A 22,178-nucleotide genomic window follows, 5' to 3' on the forward strand; every position below is an offset into this window, starting at 1 on the left:
TGCGCTTCCTACATTACAACAGAGCCGAGACATCAAAAAGCTCTTCATTGGCTGTAAGCTGAACTTGAAACACCCTTGATCTGTGAATTAAAGGAGCGAATTAACGATTAAAGTTGTGAATTAAAGATTTGTAAGTCTTTTTTTCCTTCATAAACCACAGTAAAAAGAAAACTGGGGTGGGGGGGGGGTGATCATTTTATACCAGTGGGGCAAAGTATCTAAATACCCCAACCAGAGACCAAGTTAGGTAGTCGCTATGCTTTGTGAGAATTGCTTTTGTAGACCAATCCTGAACTTGTCCACGATGGGTTCTCCTGGCAGTCAGGGTGTAAAAGCATGAAAGGGCCACCAAATGCTCCAGAGCTTTTCACCCCTCAGGCACAGGCTGTAAATTAATGTGCGCTTTAGGGGGCAGCAGAACAATGGGCCGACAATCCCCTTGTGAAAGGCAGCCATGGCCCAGTCACTGGTGGAGGTGCTCACAGACCCTGCAATGTCTTTATTCAGGTTTGGACCAGTCTCCCTCATGGTTTAAGCTAACAGTGCAGCCTTGCAGTGTGGGCTAGGAGAATGTCTGTGTCTGAGCTGAGGGCACAGCCTGCAGTCCAATGGGCAAAGCTGCTGCCAATCGGTCAGATAGAGTGGGATGGAGGTGGATGGGATTTCAGACAGCCAACGTGTGCCCTACACACTGGCCAGACAAGTGGGAGCCAGCACTCTCCTGTATGTGTGAAGGGGCCTTCAGGCTTAACCAAGAGAGGTTCTTAGGACACCTAAGCTAATCCACACGTCTCTCTCTTTGATTCTGCTGGAGGAGAACATCAGGATCATGGAGTCTGGTGATTTATGATCTGCCTCATGGCTGACAGGGAGCAGTGAAGAAGAGGAAGAGAGCAGCGGAGGTGCCTGGCTTGGCAAAGGGAGGAGAATCTCCCTCAAGATGAAGGGGCAGCAGGATCTGCTGCACACACAGCTGGAGATCCACAGAGAACCGTTGCCCGTAGACACTTCGCTAGACCCGGGTCTATAGACGGCATCTGTCATTCCTGCAGATGACTGAGAACCAGTGTCACTGAAGACTGCGCATGTCTAGGGAACTGGTCAGTCACATCTGCCACCTGCTGCAGGATTGGCACCTCAGGGACATGGAGGGCATCCACTGCCAGTGGCTGTGAAAGTGACCGTGGTGCTCACTTTTTACGCCTGTGGCTCCTTCCAGGGGTCCACAGGTGACCTGTGCAGGATCTCACAAACCTCCACACACAAGTGTATCCAGGAGGTTATGGACACCATCTTCATGAAGACACAGAACTTCGTGTATTTCAACCGGGATCAGGAAAGCCAGGAAGCAAGAGCGCTGGGATTTGCCCAGAACATGGGTTTCCCACAGGTGCAGGGTGCCAGCGACTGCACTCACAGGACACTGAGATCTCCGTGGCAACAAGCAGTCAACAAGGGCTTCCACTCACTGAATGTTCAGCTGATGTGCGGCCACCACAAACACATCCTACAGGCCTGTGCACAATTCCCAGGGAGCGTCCATGACTCCTACATCCTTAGCAGGTCTCAGATCCCTGACATCTTCCAGGGTCCAGAGAGGCTGCAGGGTTGGCTCCTTGGGGACAAGAGCCACCCAGAGAGGACATGTCTGATGACACCCGGGCGGAGGCCTCAGACTGCAGCAGAGAGACGGTACAACGAGGCTCATGGTGCAGCCTGGACTTTGGTGGAGCAAACCGTAGGCATTTTGAAAATGAGGTTCCGGTGCCTCGACAGGTCCGGTGGAGATCGCAATACAGACCCCAGAGGGTGTCGCACATCATCATCACTTGCTGCATGGTACACAACCTGGCGCTGCAAAGAGGGGAGGACCTGGCTGAGGAGGAGATGGAGGAGCTACACATCCCCTCCGATGAGGAGGACGTTGTAGGTGCATCCCCGGCACCCACAGTGGAGGTGGAGGCAGCCTGCTGACTGCGACGCCCTGTCTGAGATGGCCTTGGTGGGCGTCCTCCAGAGGGCTGAGACCTGGTGGTCCCCGGCCTGCTTTCGGGATCCTGCCGTGTGGCAGTGGCTCCCTCCTCGGCCTGTGGAGCTGGAGCTGCTGGGTCACAGGAAGAGGGGGTTCAGATGGGCTGGACATTCCCAGAGTCGCCTGGGTGGATAGCCCCGGAGTGCACACCTGCTGATCCTCCTCCCTATGGGTGCCCGAGGGCCCCTGGCTGACTCCTTGAAGAGAAGGGGAAGCTGGAGTGAGATCGAGTTGCACCACTCCCATCTCGTGTTGATACTATTGGAGGCCAACTATAGCGTCAATGATGGAGTTCAGCCCACATAGCAGTGGAAGACCGACGTCCTGGACCAAGGTCTCCATGGCGGCCACCATCTTGCCAGTGTTGACCTTGGTGCGTTGACATGCCGGCGCTATCAGCTCAGAGTGAAGGCAGACGACTCCTCCATCATGCCTTGCAATCTGAGGAGTGCAGCGGACAACTCTTCCTGATGTTCCTGAGCTTGCCTTTGCAACTCCAGTAACTGAGGTACGACTGAGTCCAGAGACTCATCATCTGACTCAGACTCAGCAGATTTCTGGCCTCCAGCAGTTCTCTAACTGCCAGACACCTGGGAAGTCCCTGTTGCCAAAACAAAAACAGAATTACCTGGAAAAACTCAGCAGGTCTGGCAGCATCGGCGGAGAAGAAAAGAGTTGACGTTTCGAGTCCTCATGACCCTACGACAGGGTCTTCTGCCAGACCTGCTGAGTTTTTCCAGGTAATTCTGTTTTTGTTTTGGATTTCCAGCATCCGCAGTTTTTTTGTTTTTAAGTCCCTGTTGCCGCCTGCTGTGGATCAGACAGTGCAATGTGCTCACCAGATTATGAACCCTAGGGTCCTGTAAAGCTTTGTCCCGCCGAGGTGTGTGTCTCTGCGCTGGTGGAGGGTGTGGGTGAGCGCTGTGACTGGTCTTCAATTAGACCATCATCAGATTCTTCTTCCGAGGTGTCTTCGGGGGTTGAGTCAAGGACCTGGTTCATGGACCCCTTCAGCTGCTTCCCAGATGTGCCTGTAAAAGGAAGGAGGGATAATTAGTGCCTGGCAGGGGACTGAAGAACAGGGGAACTCACTCACAGCATGGTTGTCTGATGGATGTTGCACTGCTGGATCCTCACTTGGTTAAGCAGCGCCGACCTCACCGTCAGCACAGGAACGGTCCAGATCCTCGCCGGCCAGCTGGATGACTCTGAAGTCTGTGAGGACCTTTATGTCAGGCATTCCTCCACCGGTCTGCGACCTCTCCCTTTTGTTGTGTGCCAGCTTGTCCTGCATGAATACAGACGGACAGAGTGTAAGCAGGGCACCTACTAGGCCAGATGAGAAGGTTGCCTGACATGTGAAGGGATGAGGACACGATCTGCAGGGCAGATGAGGGTGTGTGTGAGACAGTGAATGGTGATGTCCCATGAACTGGCAACGAGTGGGATCCCTGTAGATGTATGATGGGTTTGTGTGTGTGTGTGTGTTTGTGAGTCGAGTGATGAGAAGAGCGACTTACCCTGGCGGAACTGAGGAGATCATTCATCCTCTTTGGGCACTGGGTGGCTGTCCTCTCTTTCAGGGCGTTGGCACTGACCACCGCTGCCACCGACCCCCCCTCATGCTGGATTGGTGACCCTGCTCGCTGTCTTTGCCCAGAGCAGGGGTAGAGTACTTCAGGGCGGGGCCTCCTCCTGTTGGCACCCGAGGGAGTCGTCACTAAATCTGGGGGGCAACGTGGTTCCTCCCTTTGGCAGACACGACTTTCCAGCAGCTTTCAATCCCTTAGAGAGAGCCAGCTCTGCGCAGGGGCACCCTTTAGATATGGTGCCCAGATTACTGACCGTCTGAGGTGACAGCAGGGCGAGGGAGTCGGAGGCCGTCCCGCCACAGTCTAGGCGCATTTCCGGGGAATGAATTATTAGTGAGACGGGGTGTGTTGGCGGATAAAACGTCCTTTAACCCTGCCCGCTACCGCATTTTATGCAAATCCAGGGCGATTCCACCCATTGGCTGTGTTCCTCTCTCCACTGATGTTGCTCGGCCTGCTGGATGTCACCAACATACTCGCCTGACCTCTCAGCTGAGGCGACAACTATTTCGAAGAAGAGCAGAGCCGTTTTCCCTGTCGCCTGAGTCAATATTTACCCCTTCCAATATTTACCCCTTCCAAACAACCGTCACCAAAAGCAGTTTAACTGGCCATTTATCTCATTGCTATTCATGGGATTTTAACGCACACCAGTTGCTGAGATTTTATACACTGCATCAGTGATGGCTGTTCTCGAATGGCGCCATGGAATTGGCACCATCAGAAACCGGTGTCAAACTTTGTAAAATGACCAGGTTGCAAAATAGAGGATTTGAAAGGGGATTTAAAACGTCATGAGACAAAATGAGGCCTTAAACCTACTAGAAATTAGTAGTAACACAAAACGTAATTATAAACACAAACCTAATTATAGGAAGGACGCAGTAAACATCAATTTATTTTTCCCCAAATACCTTGGCCTCATACTCAGCGCGTTTAACCACAGGAACGCAAGTAAGGGTTAGGCTGCTTTACCCCTCGGGCCCCTCCCACCATTCAGTGAGATCACGCCTGGCCTACAATCTAACTTCATACATACCCACCTTTACCCCCCCCACAACCGCCCCAACATCCCTTTAATAACTTGGGTTAACAAAGAGCCATCAGCCTCAGATTTCAAATGAACAGTCGACCGAGCACCTGCTGCCATTTGCGGAACAGAGTTCCAAACCTCCACCACCCTTTGGTCTGGGACTGTTTCCCCTTGTCGGGTGGACGCGGGGGATGACCATGAGACAGACTGCACCACGCACCCCCCCCCACCCCACCACCCCGCACACCCCCCCTCCCCCCCTTTAAAGCAGCCGTTGGAAACCGCCCCCCCAATCCTGCCCCGTGGATGAGGTTTCATTAAAAATTGCGAAGGCCGCCTGACCTATTCACCCCGCCCGCCAACCGAACAGTCAAGCGGGCAGCGAAAAGTACAAATTGACTAGTTGCCGACGGGCCTTAACCAGCCTCTTCATGTGTCGGCGAGCGCACCACCACCGCCTCTTGCGCGTGCCTGCCAACCGAAAGATCGCGAGAGTGCTCAATGAGGTCGGGTCGCTCGGCCGACGCTGTTTCACCCCCTCTCGGGGTCAGGCGCCCGCCCGCCCACGGGACAAACATTTTGTGTGGAGAGGCGTTTCTTAATTTCACTCCTGGAAAGGTCTGGCGCTAATTTTTAGACTCCGCCGCCTAGTCCTAGACTCCCGGGCCAGTGGAAAAGATGTTCTCTCTCCACCTACCTCATCAGTTCTCCTTAATTCTTGGAAACTTTGATCAAATCAACCCTCAACCTTCTAACTTCCAGAGCTCTACAACCGCCCCATCATTTCTGTGCTTCTCCAAACCTGACCTCCAGATTTTAATCACTTTGTCTTTGTTGGCTGTGCCTTCAACTGCCTGGGGCCCTAAGCTCTGGAATTCCCTCCCTAAACCTCTCCACCTCTCTTTCCTACTTCAAGGCGCTCCTTAAAACCTACCTCCTTGACCAAAATATTGGTCTTCTGCCTTAATTATTATCTCCTTATGGGACTCGGTGTCAGATTTGTCTTGATGAGGCTCCTCTGAAGCCTCTTGGGGCCTTTTACCATGTTAAAGCTGCGATATAAATGCGAGTTTTTTTTTTATATATTCATTCATGGGAAGTGAGTGACGATGGCTGGGCCAGCATTTATTGGCCGTACCTAGTTGTCCTCAAGGTGGTGGTTGCGAGCTGCTTCCTTGAACCGTTGCAGACCCTGTGATGTAGGTACACCCAGTGTCGTTACGGACGTTGTTATATCTCAGCTCCCTCAGTCTCCTTTATAACTCAGTCAGTTCACGGCAGCCTGGGCAGGGTGACACTTTATATATTTCTTGGCTTTTATTTTATGTTTGTGGCATTCTGTCAAACCTCACACTGGATGTGAAGAACGTCAGTGTGGGGAATTACTATTGACTGAGGTTACAGAACTGAATGAGCCAATACCTTGGGGAAGACTGCAGAAAGGATGAAAAGGAAGGAAAGAGACACCATTCTATAAAAAGAAACAATAAAGTAAATACATTTTAACTCGATTGCAATTGTTAACTGAAAATAACTACAGTTGACTGGCGTCAGCCAAGATGGGCACTGGAGGGGAATCAACTTTCAGGGCTATGGGGACAGGGGAAGGGAGGAATGAGACTGTCCGGGTTGCAGTACAGAGAGCTGGCCTGGACTTGACGGGCCAAATGGCCTCTCACTCTGCCCCATTGACTCTGTACGTCTCAGTTGGCGGGTCACGTTCTTGCCTCCGAGCCAGAAGGCTGTGATTCTAAGGGCGATCTAGAAGCTCGTGCACAAAAAGGTCAGGCTGACACTCCAAGGGCATTAGGGAGTGCTGCACTGTCAAAGACCCCATTCCTCGGATGAGGCTTTAAACCGAGGCCAGTTCATGGAAAAGTAAAAGATCCCAGAGACACCACTTTGCAGAAAGGCAGGGGGATTCTTCCCCAATGTCCTGGCCAATATTTATCCCTCAACCAACATCACTGAACTCAGATTTATTTGGTCAGTACCACATTGCTGTTAGTGGAACCTTGCTTAAATCGGCTATTGCTTTTCCTACATTACAGCTAGACTACATTTCAAAAGTTTGTCATTGTCTGTAAAACATTTTTGAATAAGAGATGGTGAATTTTTTCATTGCTCGCACTTTAGGCTCATGATTCCTCGTGATCATTTTGTTTGTCTCCTACGTATCACACGTGTCCTATGTGGTGTGGTGTTCTTGAGTGAAACAAATTACAGCCCCCTCGTGTCAGGAACATGCTCTGACACATTGCTACATACTTAGCAGGAAAGATGAGAGAGTTTGATTTAAATTATTTTGATGGTGTCCATACTGTCTGGATTACTCCAAGTAGTATGAGCAACAATATATATCAATGACTTGGATGAGGGGAGTGAACATACTATCGCCAAGTTTGTGAATGACACAAAAATAGGTGCGAAGGCAAATGGTGAGGATGACACACAGAGTCTACAGAGGTTAAGTGAGTGGGCAAAAACTTGGCAGATGGAGTATAATGTGGCAATATGTGAGATAATGCACTTTGACAGGAAGAATAGAGGAGCTGAATATTATTTAAATGGAGAAAGACTGCAGAAAGCTGCAGCACAGAGGGATTTGGGAGTCTTCAAGCATGAATCACAAAAAGTTAGCATACAAGTTCAGCAGGTAATAGGGAAGGCAAATGGAATGTTGGCCTTTATTGCAAAGGGAGCGGAGTATAAAAATAGGGAAGTATTGCTAAATACTATATAAGGCACTAGTTAGACCACTGCTAGAATACTGTGAACAGTTTTGGTCCCCTTATCTAAGGAAAGACGTACTGGCATTGGAGGCAGTCTAGAGAAGGTTGATCCCAGGTATAAAGTGATTTTCTTATGAGGAAAGGTTGAGTGGGTTGGGCTTGTACTCATTGGAGTTTAGAAGAATGAGAGGTGACCATATTAAAACATATAAGATTCTTAGGGGGCTTGACAGGGTAGATGCTGAGAGGTTTCCCCTTGTGGGAGAGTCTAGGGCCAGAGGCCATAATCTCAGAGTAAGGGGGCACCCACTTAAAACAGAGATGAGGAGGAATTTCTTCTCTCAGAGGGTAGTGAATCTGTGGAATTCTTTACCGCAGAGAGCTGTGGAGGTTGGGTTGTTAAGTATATTTAAGGCTGAGATAGACAGATTTTTAATCAGTAAGGGAATCAAGGGCTATGGGGAAAAGGCAGGAAAGTGGAGTTGAGGATTATCAGATCAGCCATGATCTCTTTGAATGGCAGACCAGACTCGATGGGCCGAATGGCCTACTTCTGCTCCTACATCTTATGGTCAATAAGAGTTGTCTTTAACCCTGCGGATATGAATCAGATACTTTAAGGGAGCATGACGGGAAATGTCTGAGTTTGTAAAACTCCTTCTCTGATTCCACCGCCAGCTCCTCCACTGGGGAAGCAAATCTTTTCTCTAGACGAGCACTAAGGTGTAGATTTTGGAATTCACAGCTGAGCAAACACAGGCACAACCAGATCAGCTGTCTGTAATACAACCAGCCCGATCTTTCCTGTTCATTTTGATGAAAGGCCAGGGGAGGGGATGGGTATGTGGGATGAGAGTGTTGAGGTCTAGGATTGATCTTGGTGTCTTGGGACGTTTCATTGCGTTAACCGTGCAATATACTCATCAGTTGTTATTTCTGAAGTTGGCACACTGGAACTAAGAAAGGGAAACATCAGCCATGGTGGCATAGTGGCCATTTCACTGGGCTAGTAATCCAGAGATATTGGATAATTCTCTGAGGCCACAGGCTCAAAGCTCACCATGGCAGCTGGTGCAATTTAAATTCAATTAATTTTTAAAAAATAGTCTGGATTAAAAGCTAGTCTCAGTAATGGCAACCATCGATTGTTGCAAAAACCCATCTGTAACACTAATGTCCTTTAGGGAAGGAAATCTGCCTTCCTTACCTGGTCTGACCTCCATGTGACTCTAGACCCACAGCAATGTGTTTGACTCATATCTGCTCCTCAAGGGCAATTGGGGAGAAATGTCATTGGCGGGAATAGTTTATAGGATCCCTGACAGTAGCTACAGAGTATAAATCAAGAATTAATGGGGGCTTGTAAGAAAGGTACTGCAACAATCATACGTGATTATAATTTTCATATAGGTTGGCCAAATCAAATTGTCAAAGGTTTTTTTAAATGTATTCCTTCACGGGATGTGGGCAAGGCCAGCATTTGCCCCTTGAACCAAGTGGACATTTCAGAGGGCAGCTAAGAGTCAGCCACATTGCTGTGGGTCTGGAGTCACATGTAGGCCAGACCAGATAAGGATGGCAGATTTCCTTCCCTAAAGAACATTAACGAAGCCCAAAAGGATTTTTAATGACAATTGATGATAGTTTCATGGTCACCATTACTGAGACTAGCTTTCAATTCCAGATGTTATCAATTGAATTTAAGTTCCACCAGCTGCCATGGTAGTAGTTGAACCCATTCCCCAGAGTATGGTCCTTGGCCTCTGGATTACTAGTCTAGTGATATTACTGCTACATCATCATCTCCCACAGGTTGCCTAGAGGATGCATTCGTTGAGTGTATTCAGGACAGTTTCTTAGAATAATAGACTCTGGAAGCAACCAGGGAGCAGGGTATATTAGATCTGGTAATGTGTAATGAGACAGATTTAATTAATGATCTCATAGAAAAGGATCCTCAAGGCAAGAGCAACCCTACCATGATAGAATTTCACATTCAGTTTGAGGGTGAGGAACGTGGGTCTAAAACTGATGCCTTAAACTTAAATAAAGGCATTCACAAGGGTATAAAGACAGAGTTGGCTAAAGTGGAATAGGAAAATAGGTTAAAAGTAAGACAGTAGAGAAGCAGTGGCAGACATTTAAGGAGATATTTCATAACTCTCAAAAAGATACATTCCATTGAAAAAAGTAGACTGTACAAGAAGGGTACACCATCCAAGGCTAACTAAGGAAGTTAAGGATGTTATCAAATTGAAAGAAAAGGCTTACAATGCTATACAGTTTAGTGGTTGGCAAGAAGTTTGGGAAATTTTTGGAAACCAGCAAAGGGTGACAAAAGAATAAGGGGAAAAAATTAGAAATTTAAAGTGTGAGAGACAACTAGCTAGAAATATTTTAAAATGACCATAAAAGCTTCTACAAACTTATAGAAAGGAAGAGTAGCTAAAGTGAGCATTGGCCCTTAGAGAATGACACTGGGGAATTAATAATGGGAAACAAGGAAATGGCAGAGACTTTGAAGGAGTATTTCACAAAAAACATCCCAAGAATAGTAGAAATTCAAGAGGCCAAAGGGAGGGAAGAACTTAAAACGATTATGATCACTAGAGGAAAATTACTGGAAAAACTGATGGGACTAAAAGCTGATAAGTCTCCCGGGTCTGATAGCCTGCATCTCAGAGTCTTAAATGTGCCGGCAGTGATAGTGGATACATTGGTTGTAATCTTCCAAAACACCTTAGATCCTGGAACAGTCCCAGCAGATTGGAGAACTGCAAACGTAATTGAGAAAGTAGGGAGATGGAAAGTAGGAAAATATAGGCCTGTTAGTCTAACGCCAGTCTTTGGGAAAATGCTAGGATCCATTATTAATGAGGTAGTCGCTGGACATTTAGAAAATCATAATAAAACCATATTGACTCTGTCTGTATGAAAGGGAAATCATGTTTGGCAAATTTATTAGAGTTCTTTAAGGAGGCAACAAGCAGGATAAATAAAGGGGCGCCAGTAGATGTAGTGTATTTGCATTTCCAAAAGGCAATCGACAAGGTTTCACATAAAAGGTTACTACACAAGTCAAGTGCTCATGGTGTTGGGGTGATATATCATCATGGATAGAGGACTGGTTAACTAACAGGAAACTGAGAGTTGGGATAAATGAGTCATTCTCAACTTGGCAAACTGTAACTAGTGGAGTACCGCAGGGATCAGCACTGGAGCCTCAACTATTTACAATCTATATTAATGGCTGGAGTGAAGGGACCAACTGTATTGTTGCCAAAGTTGTTGATGATACAAAAATAGGTAGGAAAGCAAGTTGTGAGGAGGATACAAAGAGTCTGCAAAGTGATGTGGCTAAATTAAGTGAGTGGGCGAAAAATTGTCAGTGGAGTAAAATGTGGGAAAATGTGAAGCTGTCCACTTTGGCAAGAAGAATAGAAAACAAAATATTACTTAAATGGAGAGAGACTGAAGAATGCTGCAGCACAGAGGGATCTGGGTGTCCTTGTTAATGAATCACAAAACGTTAGCATGCAAGCGTAGCAAGTGATTAGGAAGACAAATAGAATGTTGGCCTTTATTGCAAGGGGGATGGAATGTGAAAGTAGGGAAGTCTTGCCACAACAGTACAGGATGTTGGTGAGGCCACACTTGGAGGAAAAGGAAAAGAAAGGCCACCTATTCCTAATGAAAGGAAGGGTAGACTTGCATTGGAAGCATTTTAGAGAAGGTTCACTAGGCTGACCCCTGAGATGAAGGGTTTGTCTTATAAGGAAAGGTTGAGCAGGTTGGGCCTTCATTAGAAAACTGAGAGGTTACCACATTGAAACTAATCAGATTCTGAGGGGGCTCGACAAGGGAGATGCTGCAAGGATGTTTCCCCCCGTGGGGGGATCTAGAACTAGGGGGCACAGTTTAAAGAAAAGGGTGTGCAAGACTTAACCTTCTAACTTTTGATAGATTACTCTATGGTTCAGATATGAGAATTTCAAGAAATAATGAGGGCACACTCAAATACTTAAATTAAATATTAAGCTTTATTAGATCATACAATGCCAAAATCCATTCTGCTATGGCTTATGTAACACCAAAAATAAAGCTTCAAAGTAGGTTCGAGAAAAATCACGAGCTCTCTCACACACACACACATAAGTTTACCTGCCAATAGCCTACTTGGCAGAATGCACTTATCTAGCAATGCAGTGCCTTTATTAGCACTTGAAAACACAATGCCCTTCTTATTCCACACACAAACCCACACCCACATACAATAAAGATGCCTTAGCATTATAATGTGCAAATATGTTCTTAGTAACTGGTCAAACACTTGAGTGGCAATCCCCTTTCCAGTGTAGATACCCTTCTGTGGGTCAGGGTCCCTTAAATATTCTTCTGATGATGGGTAGGGTCCCCTTTAAATATATAATTCTGAGCACAGAATAGATGTTGCTCTGAAGATAATCGAGTTTTCTCTTTGACAGCCTTTCACCTTCCGATGATAGGTTCCCTTGGCTGCAGCATTCCATCCATGATCAATGGGGTTCTTTCTTTGTCTGCAGCTGCGAGGTTATTGGAACAGCTTCTTCCATACCCTGTTGCCTCTAAATGGTGGACATCACCAAGGCCTCACTGGCTTATCGATGATAGCCTTAGATCATGATAACTAAACGATGGGTCACCTTTTGGTTCAAACTTGGCAAGCCACATTGAGACTGTCCATCTAGACAGAAATTCCATAATCTGAAGACCACATTAACAGTTGTTCCGCTGCACTGATTAAATCACAACTCGCTGGCAAACACCGTGATAAGGATTGTGTTTTGATGAGGTGCATTGTGTTCCGTGGAACAATGTCAAAGTATCATTTGCACCGACACCTTCCTCTGACTATGCAATGGACGGAATTTTCTGGCTCCATTACAGCAGTGCCAGGAAATGTGGCGAGTTGTTCAAAGTTCCGCTGACTTCAGCGGGACTGGACAAGGGAGATGGAAAATTCCAGCCAGTACCTTTATGTTGCTTCTCGAGAGCACTGATTTTGGCAAGGGCCAAGCAGGGTTCAACGTTAATAAAAGATTAGTTTTATCCTCGTCAGTCCGTTCTGGTTGAAAGCCCAGCCTTAAAATTTTGTTGCAAAGGTTTCCTTTCCTACAGGATAGACTTTCAGATGGAGATGAGGAGAGGTTTTTCTTCTCCCCTAGGGTCGATAGCTATCAATCCTCTTGCCCAGACAGCAGTGGAGGCTGAGTCATTGAAGGTTGAGTTAGACAGATTTTTGATCGACAAGGGAGTCAAGGTCTATGGAGGGGGGGGCAGGAAAGTGGAGTTAAGGCCACAATCAGATCAGCCATGATCCTATTGAATGATGCAGCAGGCTTGATGGGCCAAATGGCCTACTCCTGCTCCTATTTCTTGAGTTCTCTGCATGAAGTCAGGTCCAATCCACAGCGCCATGACCTCCCACCACGAGTAGGGCAAGGAGGCAGGTCCCAAATCCATTCCAGCCGGAGTGGGTGCTGTTGGCACCAATCTGATCCACACCGGCCATCCAGCCAACTAAGCCAACCACATCCCGCACCCCCCCCCCGCCCCCAACCCCCACCACAAGGAGTCTGAGTTGCCATGGCACCGCACGCTTTTACATGTATATTGCAGTCGGGAACTATGGATTGTGATGGCCGAGGGGCAACATAGGGGGAAAACAACAATTTATACTTGCTCTCTTCACATACAGTATAAATTGTTGTTTTCTCCCTTATATTGGTATTCTTGTGGGTGTCCCGATAGTGCAAGGTGAAAATCTTAGACCTGTCTCTTCTTTCAGGAATATTCCTAAATTGTCCTCAACTGAATTCAAATTATTAAAATGTTGTGGCGGGATTCAAATTCAGGATATTGCGAACCATTGCTGGTTTTCCTGTTAGCTGTTAATAATCTCCGACCTGACTTTGGGGTGCTGATTCAAACGATGGACAGATTACACGCTTCACAGCTTCACAGACACATCAATGGCTAAAAATTAATCTAACATGCTGACTCACTGTTAGTTAAGTGCTAAACAGTCTGTAATTCATTTTAAGTGGTGAGTGGGTTACAGCCTGGAATGTGCTGCCTGATAGTGTGACAGAGGAAGATTCAATCAGTGCTTTCAAACGGGAACTGGAGAAACATCTGGAGATAAAATTTGTACGGCTATTGGGAAAAGACGTGGAATGGGATTAGCTGAACATGAAGTTGATGAGCTCAATGGTCTCCTTCTGTGCTGAAACCATTCTATGATTCAATGAATTCTAGGCACTGTGTCCCTTCCACAAGTGCTTGACAGATAATTAAGTACTTACTGAATTGCATATGTAGGAAATGTGACAACCAATTTGATCAGAGCAAGTTCCCACACAAACAGCAATGTGATAACTAATAGAGAATCTGGTTTTTAGTTATGTTAGAAATATAGAAAATGTATAGCACAGAAGGAGGCCATTCAGCCCATCGAATGTGTGCTGCCCAGAACAAGTTATTCAGTCTAATCCCACTTTCTAGCTCTTGGTCTATAGTCTCTAGGTTTTGACACATCAGCTGCATATCCAATAACCTTTTAAAAAGGTGACGAGGGTTTCTGACTCCACCACCCTTTCAGGCAGTGAGTTCCAGATCCTTACCACCCTCTGGGTGAAATAAATTGCTCAACTCCTCTCTAATCCTTCTATCCATGGCTCCTGCCTTTTGACCTCTCTGCTAACGGCAATGGTGCTGGTTGAGGGAGAGATATTGCCCAGGACACGGGGGAGAAGCCCCCTGCTCTTCTTCAAAACATTGGCCGTGGGATCTCTTATGTCTACCTGAGGGAAGGCAGGGCCTCCATCTAAGGTCCCTTCCAAAAATTGGATATATAGACATCAATGGGAAGATGGACTTAAATCTTGATATTTGCCAGTCAAGACTGTGAGGTCCCCGTCTGTTCAGCTGATTTTCCTGCCTTAGCCTAAAATTAGGTGGCGTTGTGGTGTTGTCACTGGGTTCAAATCCCACCATGGCAGATGGAGAAATGTATAACCAGTAAAAATCTGGAATTAAAAGCCTGATGATAGCAACAATTGGCAATGGTTTTGTGGTTAAGGCCCATCTGGTTCACTAATGCCCTTTAGGGAAGGAAATCTGCCATCCTCACCTGGTCTGGCCTACAAGTGACTCCAGACCCACAGCAACGTGATTAACTCTTAAATGCCCTCTGGAACGGCCGAGCAAGCCGCTCAGTCGTTGTGGGCAATTAGGGATGGGCAACAAATGCTGGCTCAGCCATTGCTGCCCACATCTCATGAACTCATGAAAAAAAAAGGTGGGTGGCAGCCTTAGAGAGCTCATGATAAAGTACTAAATGAAGCACTGGATTTCTTTTCCAGCGTTTGAACGCAACCTTCCTCAGAGGCTTTGTTACCCACTGCTTTCGCTTTGCGGTGGGCAACTTTCCTGCTTCTGGGCCAGAAGCGCTGGGCTCAAATCCCACCCCACGATAGGTACATTCATAACTGTGGCCAAACAGGTTGTTTGTGAACCTGTAAATCCTGCCGGTGTGCTTCTGGTGGTAAGAATGGGTGAGCCTCCTGGTCGGCCATGCTTGGTGTGGAGTTGCATCCCTCAAGCCATAGCGTCTGGCGACAAGCTGGTCACCTGTCATGGACACAGACATAAGCACACGTTTTGTCTGCCTCATGGGTCACTAGACATGGGAAAGCATCCAAGTCGGAAGCCTTTTAAACCCATCATTGGTCTTCTCTCACTTGGCAGTATATTTATATACCTTCCTCTCACTCACTGTTCACCAATGGCCTGTCTCCAATGTCTGCGCTCTACACAAGTGCTGCCTGGCCTACTGAGACTCTCCAGCACGCTCTGTTTTCCTAAGGAATAGGAGGGGACATTCTGTTGGAGCAGGATCCTTGTTGTGTGAGGCGTGAATCAGTTGGTTGCATTCTCGTCCCTGGGTCAGATTGTTGGGACCATTCAAGCCCCAATCCAGAGACTTTCAATCATAGAATGGTCCTGCTCCTCTTCCCTGATATTTCTTTCTCTTCAGATAATTATCCAATTTCCTTTTGGAAGCCATGATTGACCTTCCCTCCAACACACTCCCATTCCCGACCCTACCACTCGCTGTGTGAAAAAGTTTCTCCTCATGTCGCCATTGCTTCTTTTGCCAATTACCTTAAATCTGTCCCCTTTGGTTTTCTATCCTTCCACCAGTGGGAATAGGTTCTTCCAATCTCCTCTGTCCAGACCCATCGTGATTTTGAACACCTCAATCAAACGTTCTCTCAACATTCTCTAAAAATAACAACCTTGGATTCATCAACCTTTAAGGTGTAACTGAAGTCTCCCACACCGGACCCTTTATGAATCGATTCTTTAGCCTTTCTAATACCTTCACACTCTTCCTAAAGTGTGGGCCCGTGAACTGAAGGCCAATACTCCAGTTGAGGTTGAAGTTGTGTTCTATACAAGCTCAACATAACTTCCTTGCTCTTGTGCTCTGTCTCAAACTTGAACACTGTAATCTGGGCTGACATTCCAATGCCACCATTGGAGATCTTTGAGGTCTTTGAGACATTTACACCATTTAGCTTCTCAGAATGATGCAAAAGATCCCACCACCGCTTTGAACAAGAAATGTCTTTGTTAACAGTTCTCAACCACCGAACCCATACAGGGCACAGACCACACGCATGGAGGTAACAGTCTTGCTTTCAGCGTGTTCTGGGTAGGTGACCGAGTCCCGGATGATATTTTCCAAGGGGACCTTGAGAACCTCGCGAGTTTCCTCGTAAATGAGGCCGGCGATGCTTTTAACGCCCCCACATCGAGCGAGGTGGCAAACGGCAGGTTTAGTGATTCCCTGGATATTATCCCGGAGGACTTTCCGATGGCGTTCAGCACCCCCTTTAACCGAGGCCTTTACTGCCTTTGCCTTGGCCGGACATCACACCCGGGGATAAAGGTGGTACCTGGACATCACACCTGGGGACAAAGGTGGTGCCTGGACATCACACCCGGGGACAAAGGTGGTGCCTGGACATCACACCCGGGGACAAAGGTGGTGCCCTGGTTAATATTCACCTCTGGTGATTATCACACTGCTGTTTATGGGAGTTTGCTGTGCGCAAATTGGCTGGTGTATTTTCCACCTTCCAACATTTATTTGGTTTGGACCTTCTGGCAGTCACTGTACAACTGCAAGTCTTGCTATATAAGCGAATGAGTAAATTACCCTCGTCCCCCATAAGAAACTTGTTTATACCGTATATTAATATTGAAACACCTTCAGTGAACGACCGGGGGGGGGGGGGGGATGTGGGGACTGAAACCATAACAAAAGCCCCGAAGAAAATATTTTTCTGCCGACAGATGTAAAAAAAAACTTTTTTTTTAAAGTTTGCTCTCTTCAGAGTAGTTTGGAAACGGGTTTGGCAACGAACCGACTACATTTCCTGAATATTCTGCACTGATGGCATAAGCTTACCTTCTGAAGCCAAAACAAAAACCTTTGCCTCCCCCCAAGTATTTGCAAGTTGTTTTTTTTTTATACATTATTCAAGAACTTACTTGTTTACTTTCTTTTATGTAAACACCAAACTCCCACTTCAGAAACGCAGCCGGTCAAAATGCAGAGGGACGGGGAGGCAACAGTCTTAACTTGATGGTTTGGGGAGAAGGAAAGATGTAAATCAAAATGATCCCACTGCAGAATTTAACAAGACCCCCCTACCCAGCAACAACCCCCCCCCCACCCCCAACCCCAACCCCGGTCTCTCGTTAAAAAAAAAAGCCCAGGATTGAGACGCTGTCCATCGACTTGCAAATTACTTCACTTTTCTAAACAGGTCAAAGTCTACACGCTAAAGGAAAGCGAAAGAATTCAATACCGAAATGTAGAATTATAATGCAGAACGCCGTATCTTCTCTCTCTCTCTCTCTCTCCCTCTCTCTCACTCACTCACCCACTCACTCACTCTTTCTTGCCATCTGTCTCGTACTCCTGCAGTTTAGGAAGTTTTCCGAAGGGAAGCTCAACCCGTGGTTAGAAGCGCTCAAAAAGTTGTACTCACGGTTCCCAGCTTTGATCCTCAGAACCTTGCTCAGTTTGCGCGGTTGAACTTCACACGCCAGAAGGAACTCGGGAGTTTGTAAATCCCTGGGAGGAGGGTCAAGGGTGTGTCTCGTCCATTCAGAGGACATGAGGCTACAATGGTGGTGAAGATTGATGAGAGCATATTTTAATGAGCCCAAAATATAACAGCCCCCCGTGGAATTCATTCAGCACTCCACACAGACGTTTAGCATTGGGATTGTGCGGCACAGAAGGAGGCCATTCGGCCCATTGGGGCTGTGCTGGCTCCTCCACGTAGAGATATCCTTTTTTAAGTTCTTTCATGGAATGTGGGCGTCACTGGCTGGGCCCAGCATTTATTGACCATCCCGAGTTGCCCCTTGAGAAGGTGGTGGTGAGCTGCCTTCTTGAACCGCTGCAGTCCATGTGGGGTAGGTACACCCACAGTGCTGTTAGGGAGGGAGTTCCAGGATTTTGACCCAGCGACAGTGAAGGAATGGTGATATATTTCCAGGATGGTGAGTGACTTGGAGGAGAACTTCCAGGTGGTGGTGTCCCCACCTATCTGCTGCCCTTGTCCTTCTAGATGGTAGTGGTTGTGCATTTGGAAGGTGCTGTCTAAGGAACCTTGGTGAGTTGCTGCAGTGCATCTTGTAGATGGTATCTTTGTGACAGTCACTTGGAAATTGGGGATGTTCATGAGGCTAGAATTAGGGGAATGCAGATATCCCAAAGTGTTGTCCAGCTTAAGGAGGTTACAGAAAATAGAGAGGGTGAGGCCAGAGAAGGATTTGGAAGTGAGGATAAGAAATTTAGAGGTGAATACCAGTGAAGTTTATGTAAAGTCTTCACAATTCAATGTTTTAAGTCCCTATATCATTCAGATGAATTTCTAGTGTTACATCTCCAATGCGCAATAATCCTGCCTGAGAAATGATGCCCAAATTGGTTGTTCTTCAAGCCTCACTGTTCCCACCATTCCCATCATCCTACTGATCTAGCTTATATGACTTATCTCCCCTTGACATTCAATGGCTTTAGTATCGTTAATCCCCCACTATCAACATCTTGGGGGTTTCCATTGACTAGAATCTGAACTGGACTAGCCATATAAATACTGTGGCTACAAGAGCAGGTCAGAAGCTAGGACCCATGTGGGAAGTATCTCACCTCCTGTCTCCCCAAAGTCTGCCCACCATCTACAAGGCAAAAGTCAGGAGTGTGATGGAATACTCTCCACTTGCCTGGATGAACGCAGCTCCAACAACACTCAAGAAACTTGACACCATCCAGGACAAAGCAGCCCCCTTGATTGGCACCACATCCACAAACATTCATTCTCTCCACCGTTGACGAACAGTAGCCTCACTGTTCCCACCATTCCCATCATCCTACTGATCTAGCTTATATGACTTATCTCCCCTTGACATTCAATGGCATTAGTATCGTTAATCCCCCATTATCAACATCTTGGGGGTTTCCATTGACCAGAAACTGTTCTACAAGATGCATTGAGGCACTCACCAAGGCTCCTTAGACAGCACCTTCCAAACCCACGACCTCAACAGCTCGAAGCAGCAGATGCATGGGCACACCACTACCTGCAGTTTCCCTCCAAGTTACTCTTCATGCTGACATGGAAATATATCGCCATTCCTTCAGTGTCCTAGTGTCAAAATCCTGCAACTCTATCCCTAACAATACTCTGGGTGTACCTTTTTTTTACTCATTCATGGGATGTGTGCTTCACTGGTTAGGCCAGCATTAATTGCCCATCCCTAATTGCCCTTGAGAGGGCAGTGGTGAGCTGTCTTCTTGAACTGCTGCAGTCCCTGTGCTGTAGGAATACGCTGAGGAACTCCTGCAGTGATGTCCTGGGACTGAGATGATTAACCTCCAACAACCCCAACTATCTTGTTTCAATTCAAACCAGTGGAGAGTTTTCCCCCTGATTCCCATTGACTCCAGTTTTGCTGGGGCTCCTTGATGCCACGCTCGGTCAAATGCTGCCTTGATGTCAAATGCAGTCACTCTCACCTCACCTCTGGAGTTCAGCTCTTTTGTCCATGTTTGAACCAAGGTTGCAATGAGGTCAGGAGCTGAGTGACCTTGACGGAACCCAAAATGGGTGTCAGCGAGCAGGTTATTGCTAAGCAAGTGCCACTTGATAGCACTGTCGATGACACCTTCCATCACTTTTCTAATGATCGAGAATAGATCGGTGGGGCGGTAATTGACTGGGTTGGATTTGCCCTGCTTTTTGTGGTCAAGACACACCTGGGCAATTTTCCACATAGGCAGGAAATGTGGAAACCTGCATCACTTGGACTGCAGCGGCTCAAGAAGGCAGCTCACCACCACTTTCTCAAGGGGCAATTAGGGAGGGGCAACAAATGCTGGCCCAACCAGCAACGCCCACACCCCATGAAAGAATTTTATTTCAAATGACTTATAGCACTAAATAAGTACATAAGAATTAGGAGTAGGAGTAGGCCATGCAGCCCCTCGGGCCTGCTCTGCCATTCAGTAAGATCCTGGCTGATTTCAGCCTCAAATCCACTTTCTTGCCCAAATCCCTAACCCATGACTCCTTGAGATTCCAAGAATCAATCGATCTCAGTCTTGCATGTACTCACCGCCTGAGCATCTGCAGATCTCGAGTGGCTTCTTCACCGCTTCTATATCAGCTTTTGCACTGTCGATCAGTTGTTACCCTGCGCCAGGATTCCTTTTAAACTTCTCTCCTCCATCCTATGCGAATAGAGTCACAGAAGCATAGAATAGTTACAGCACAGAAGGAGGCCATTTCGGCCTGTCATATCTGTGCTGGCTCTCTAAAAGAGAAATTCACCCAGTCCCATCCTCCCCCCAACACCCTCGATCTATCCCAAATTCTTACCACTCGCTGCATAAAATTACGAACATACGAATGAGGAGCAGGAGGAGGCCATTCAGCCCCTCAAGCCCGCTCAGCCATTAAATAAGATCATGGCTGATCTGATAGTAACCTGAAACCTGCATCCCACCCACCCCCGATAACCCATCACCCCCTTGCTTTCCAAGATTCTATCTTGCTCTGCCTTAAAAATATTCGAAGACTCTGCTTCCACCACCTTTTCAGGAAAAGAGTCCCAAAAACTCGTGATCCTCTGAGTGAAATAAATGGGCGATCCCTTATTCTTAAACAGTGACCCCCTAGTTCTAGATTCTCCCACATGAAGAAACATTCTCTCCACACCCACCCTGTTAAGACCCCTCAGGATTTTAATATGTTTTGAGATCGAATGCTTTCCTCACATTGTCTTAGCTTACAAGAAAACATGAGGCATTGGTCTAAACCTCATGCTTAGTTTTACAAACTGTTAACTACTAAGAATTTATTTGGACCTTTAGATACGCCATGTGGGAACTAGGCCAGGGTCTGCATTGACCCTGAACATATTACTGGAAATCCCCTCCGCCCCCTCCTCCTAGAGCAGAACTGGCTAGGGATCACTGAGTGATGATGACTGCAATTAACTTATGCAGCATTGCCAAGTGGTGAAACCAAGCTGTTACACATGAGAATCCTTCATTAATTAAGTACTTAAGGAACCTAACAGTATTGTTAAGAGAGATAGATAGATAAAGTTGCCAACAATGGTTGGACCTATTCCAGGAGGTTTTATCACAAAACTTTGCGCCGCCAACTGCCCCACCCCCATGTCCCCTGCCAGTGGTCACTCGACATGTCCAACCTAGCGACCTGTGGCCATCCCACACCAATCAGAAAGCGAATAAACTCTTGATTACCTAATTGGATGAATCTTGACTGTTTGCCAAATAGGCTCGATTCCCACCCCCAGTAGATCTTTAACAAACAAGTTTCTTTGAAGAAAGTTTTTTAAAAAAACTATTTATTTTAATGCCCTTATGATTTTTCTTTTCGTCCTAAAATACACTCCATTCATAACATTTGTGAGGTTAGCAATACGAAGCAGTTCAAATCTGATATTACCTAAAGCGCAGCACAGATCAGTTTCATTCAATGCAGGACGTGAGGTGCTTTGCTACACTTGCCATTACAGGTTATATTTACAGCGTACACTTAGATTTTATGTCAAAGACTCTCTGGCGTTTACAGCCCAGGGGCTTTACACAGTTCCCAGCCCTGAACGGGAGAGCCTTAGACACTGGCCTTTCTCCATTGCGCCTCTGCGGTGGTTGCCCCAAGCTTTTGTGCGTCCCTCAGCAAGTAGTCCTGGACCTTGGAATGTGCCAGTCTGCAACACTCTGTCGTGGCCAGTTTTTTGCACTGGAAGTCCAGCAAGTCTCGGGCAGACCAATGAGCGTCTGAGGGCGGAATTTTCCATGCCCGTTGGTGTTGGGTGTGGTCAGCAGTGTGAGCGGACTTCATGGTGAGAAGGCCAAAAATCAGTTTCACGACACCATGGAACGAGCTTGCAATCGTCCGCACTGCCCGTCAATGGTGGGCCATGTTTCTCACCATTGGCAGCTCCATTGTCTGCGTATTGTTGTAAGCCCAGCTAGCTAGAATCAACCCTACACTGGATCATCCGGGCAGGTCAGCGCGATTGCACACCTGTACATAAGCGACATGGACCTGGCGAGCAGCACTTCGCTCGGGACTTCGAGGTCTGTTTGCCCACCTTGCTTCGGGCAGCACTCGCATTCATCAGCGCCA

General features: G+C 47.0%; 1 protein-coding gene across 2 annotated transcripts in view; it reads right to left on the minus strand.

The window, feature by feature from the left end:
• slco2b1 (solute carrier organic anion transporter family, member 2B1) overlaps positions 1–20,177 on the minus strand; it is an 87,910-nt gene extending 67,733 nt beyond the window's left edge. Inside the window, exons 1-2 of one of the 2 annotated variants that reach the window (XM_041198556.1) lie at positions 20,131–20,177; positions 17,493–17,626 (exon numbers count right to left, since the gene is read on the minus strand). In XM_041198556.1, the coding sequence (XP_041054490.1) occupies positions 17,493–17,626; positions 20,131–20,141 (145 nt within the window). In that variant the 5' untranslated portion in view covers positions 20,142–20,177. Of the gene's footprint in view, positions 1–16,989; positions 17,080–17,492; positions 17,627–20,130 lie in introns of those variants that run through there. The other variant, XM_041198557.1, reaches the window with a different exon arrangement.
• Positions 20,178–22,178: the final 2,001 nt, after the last annotated feature.

This window comes from Carcharodon carcharias, chromosome 11 (genome assembly GCF_017639515.1).
Source record: "Carcharodon carcharias isolate sCarCar2 chromosome 11, sCarCar2.pri, whole genome shotgun sequence".
Classification (NCBI taxonomy): Eukaryota; Metazoa; Chordata; class Chondrichthyes; order Lamniformes; family Lamnidae; genus Carcharodon; species Carcharodon carcharias.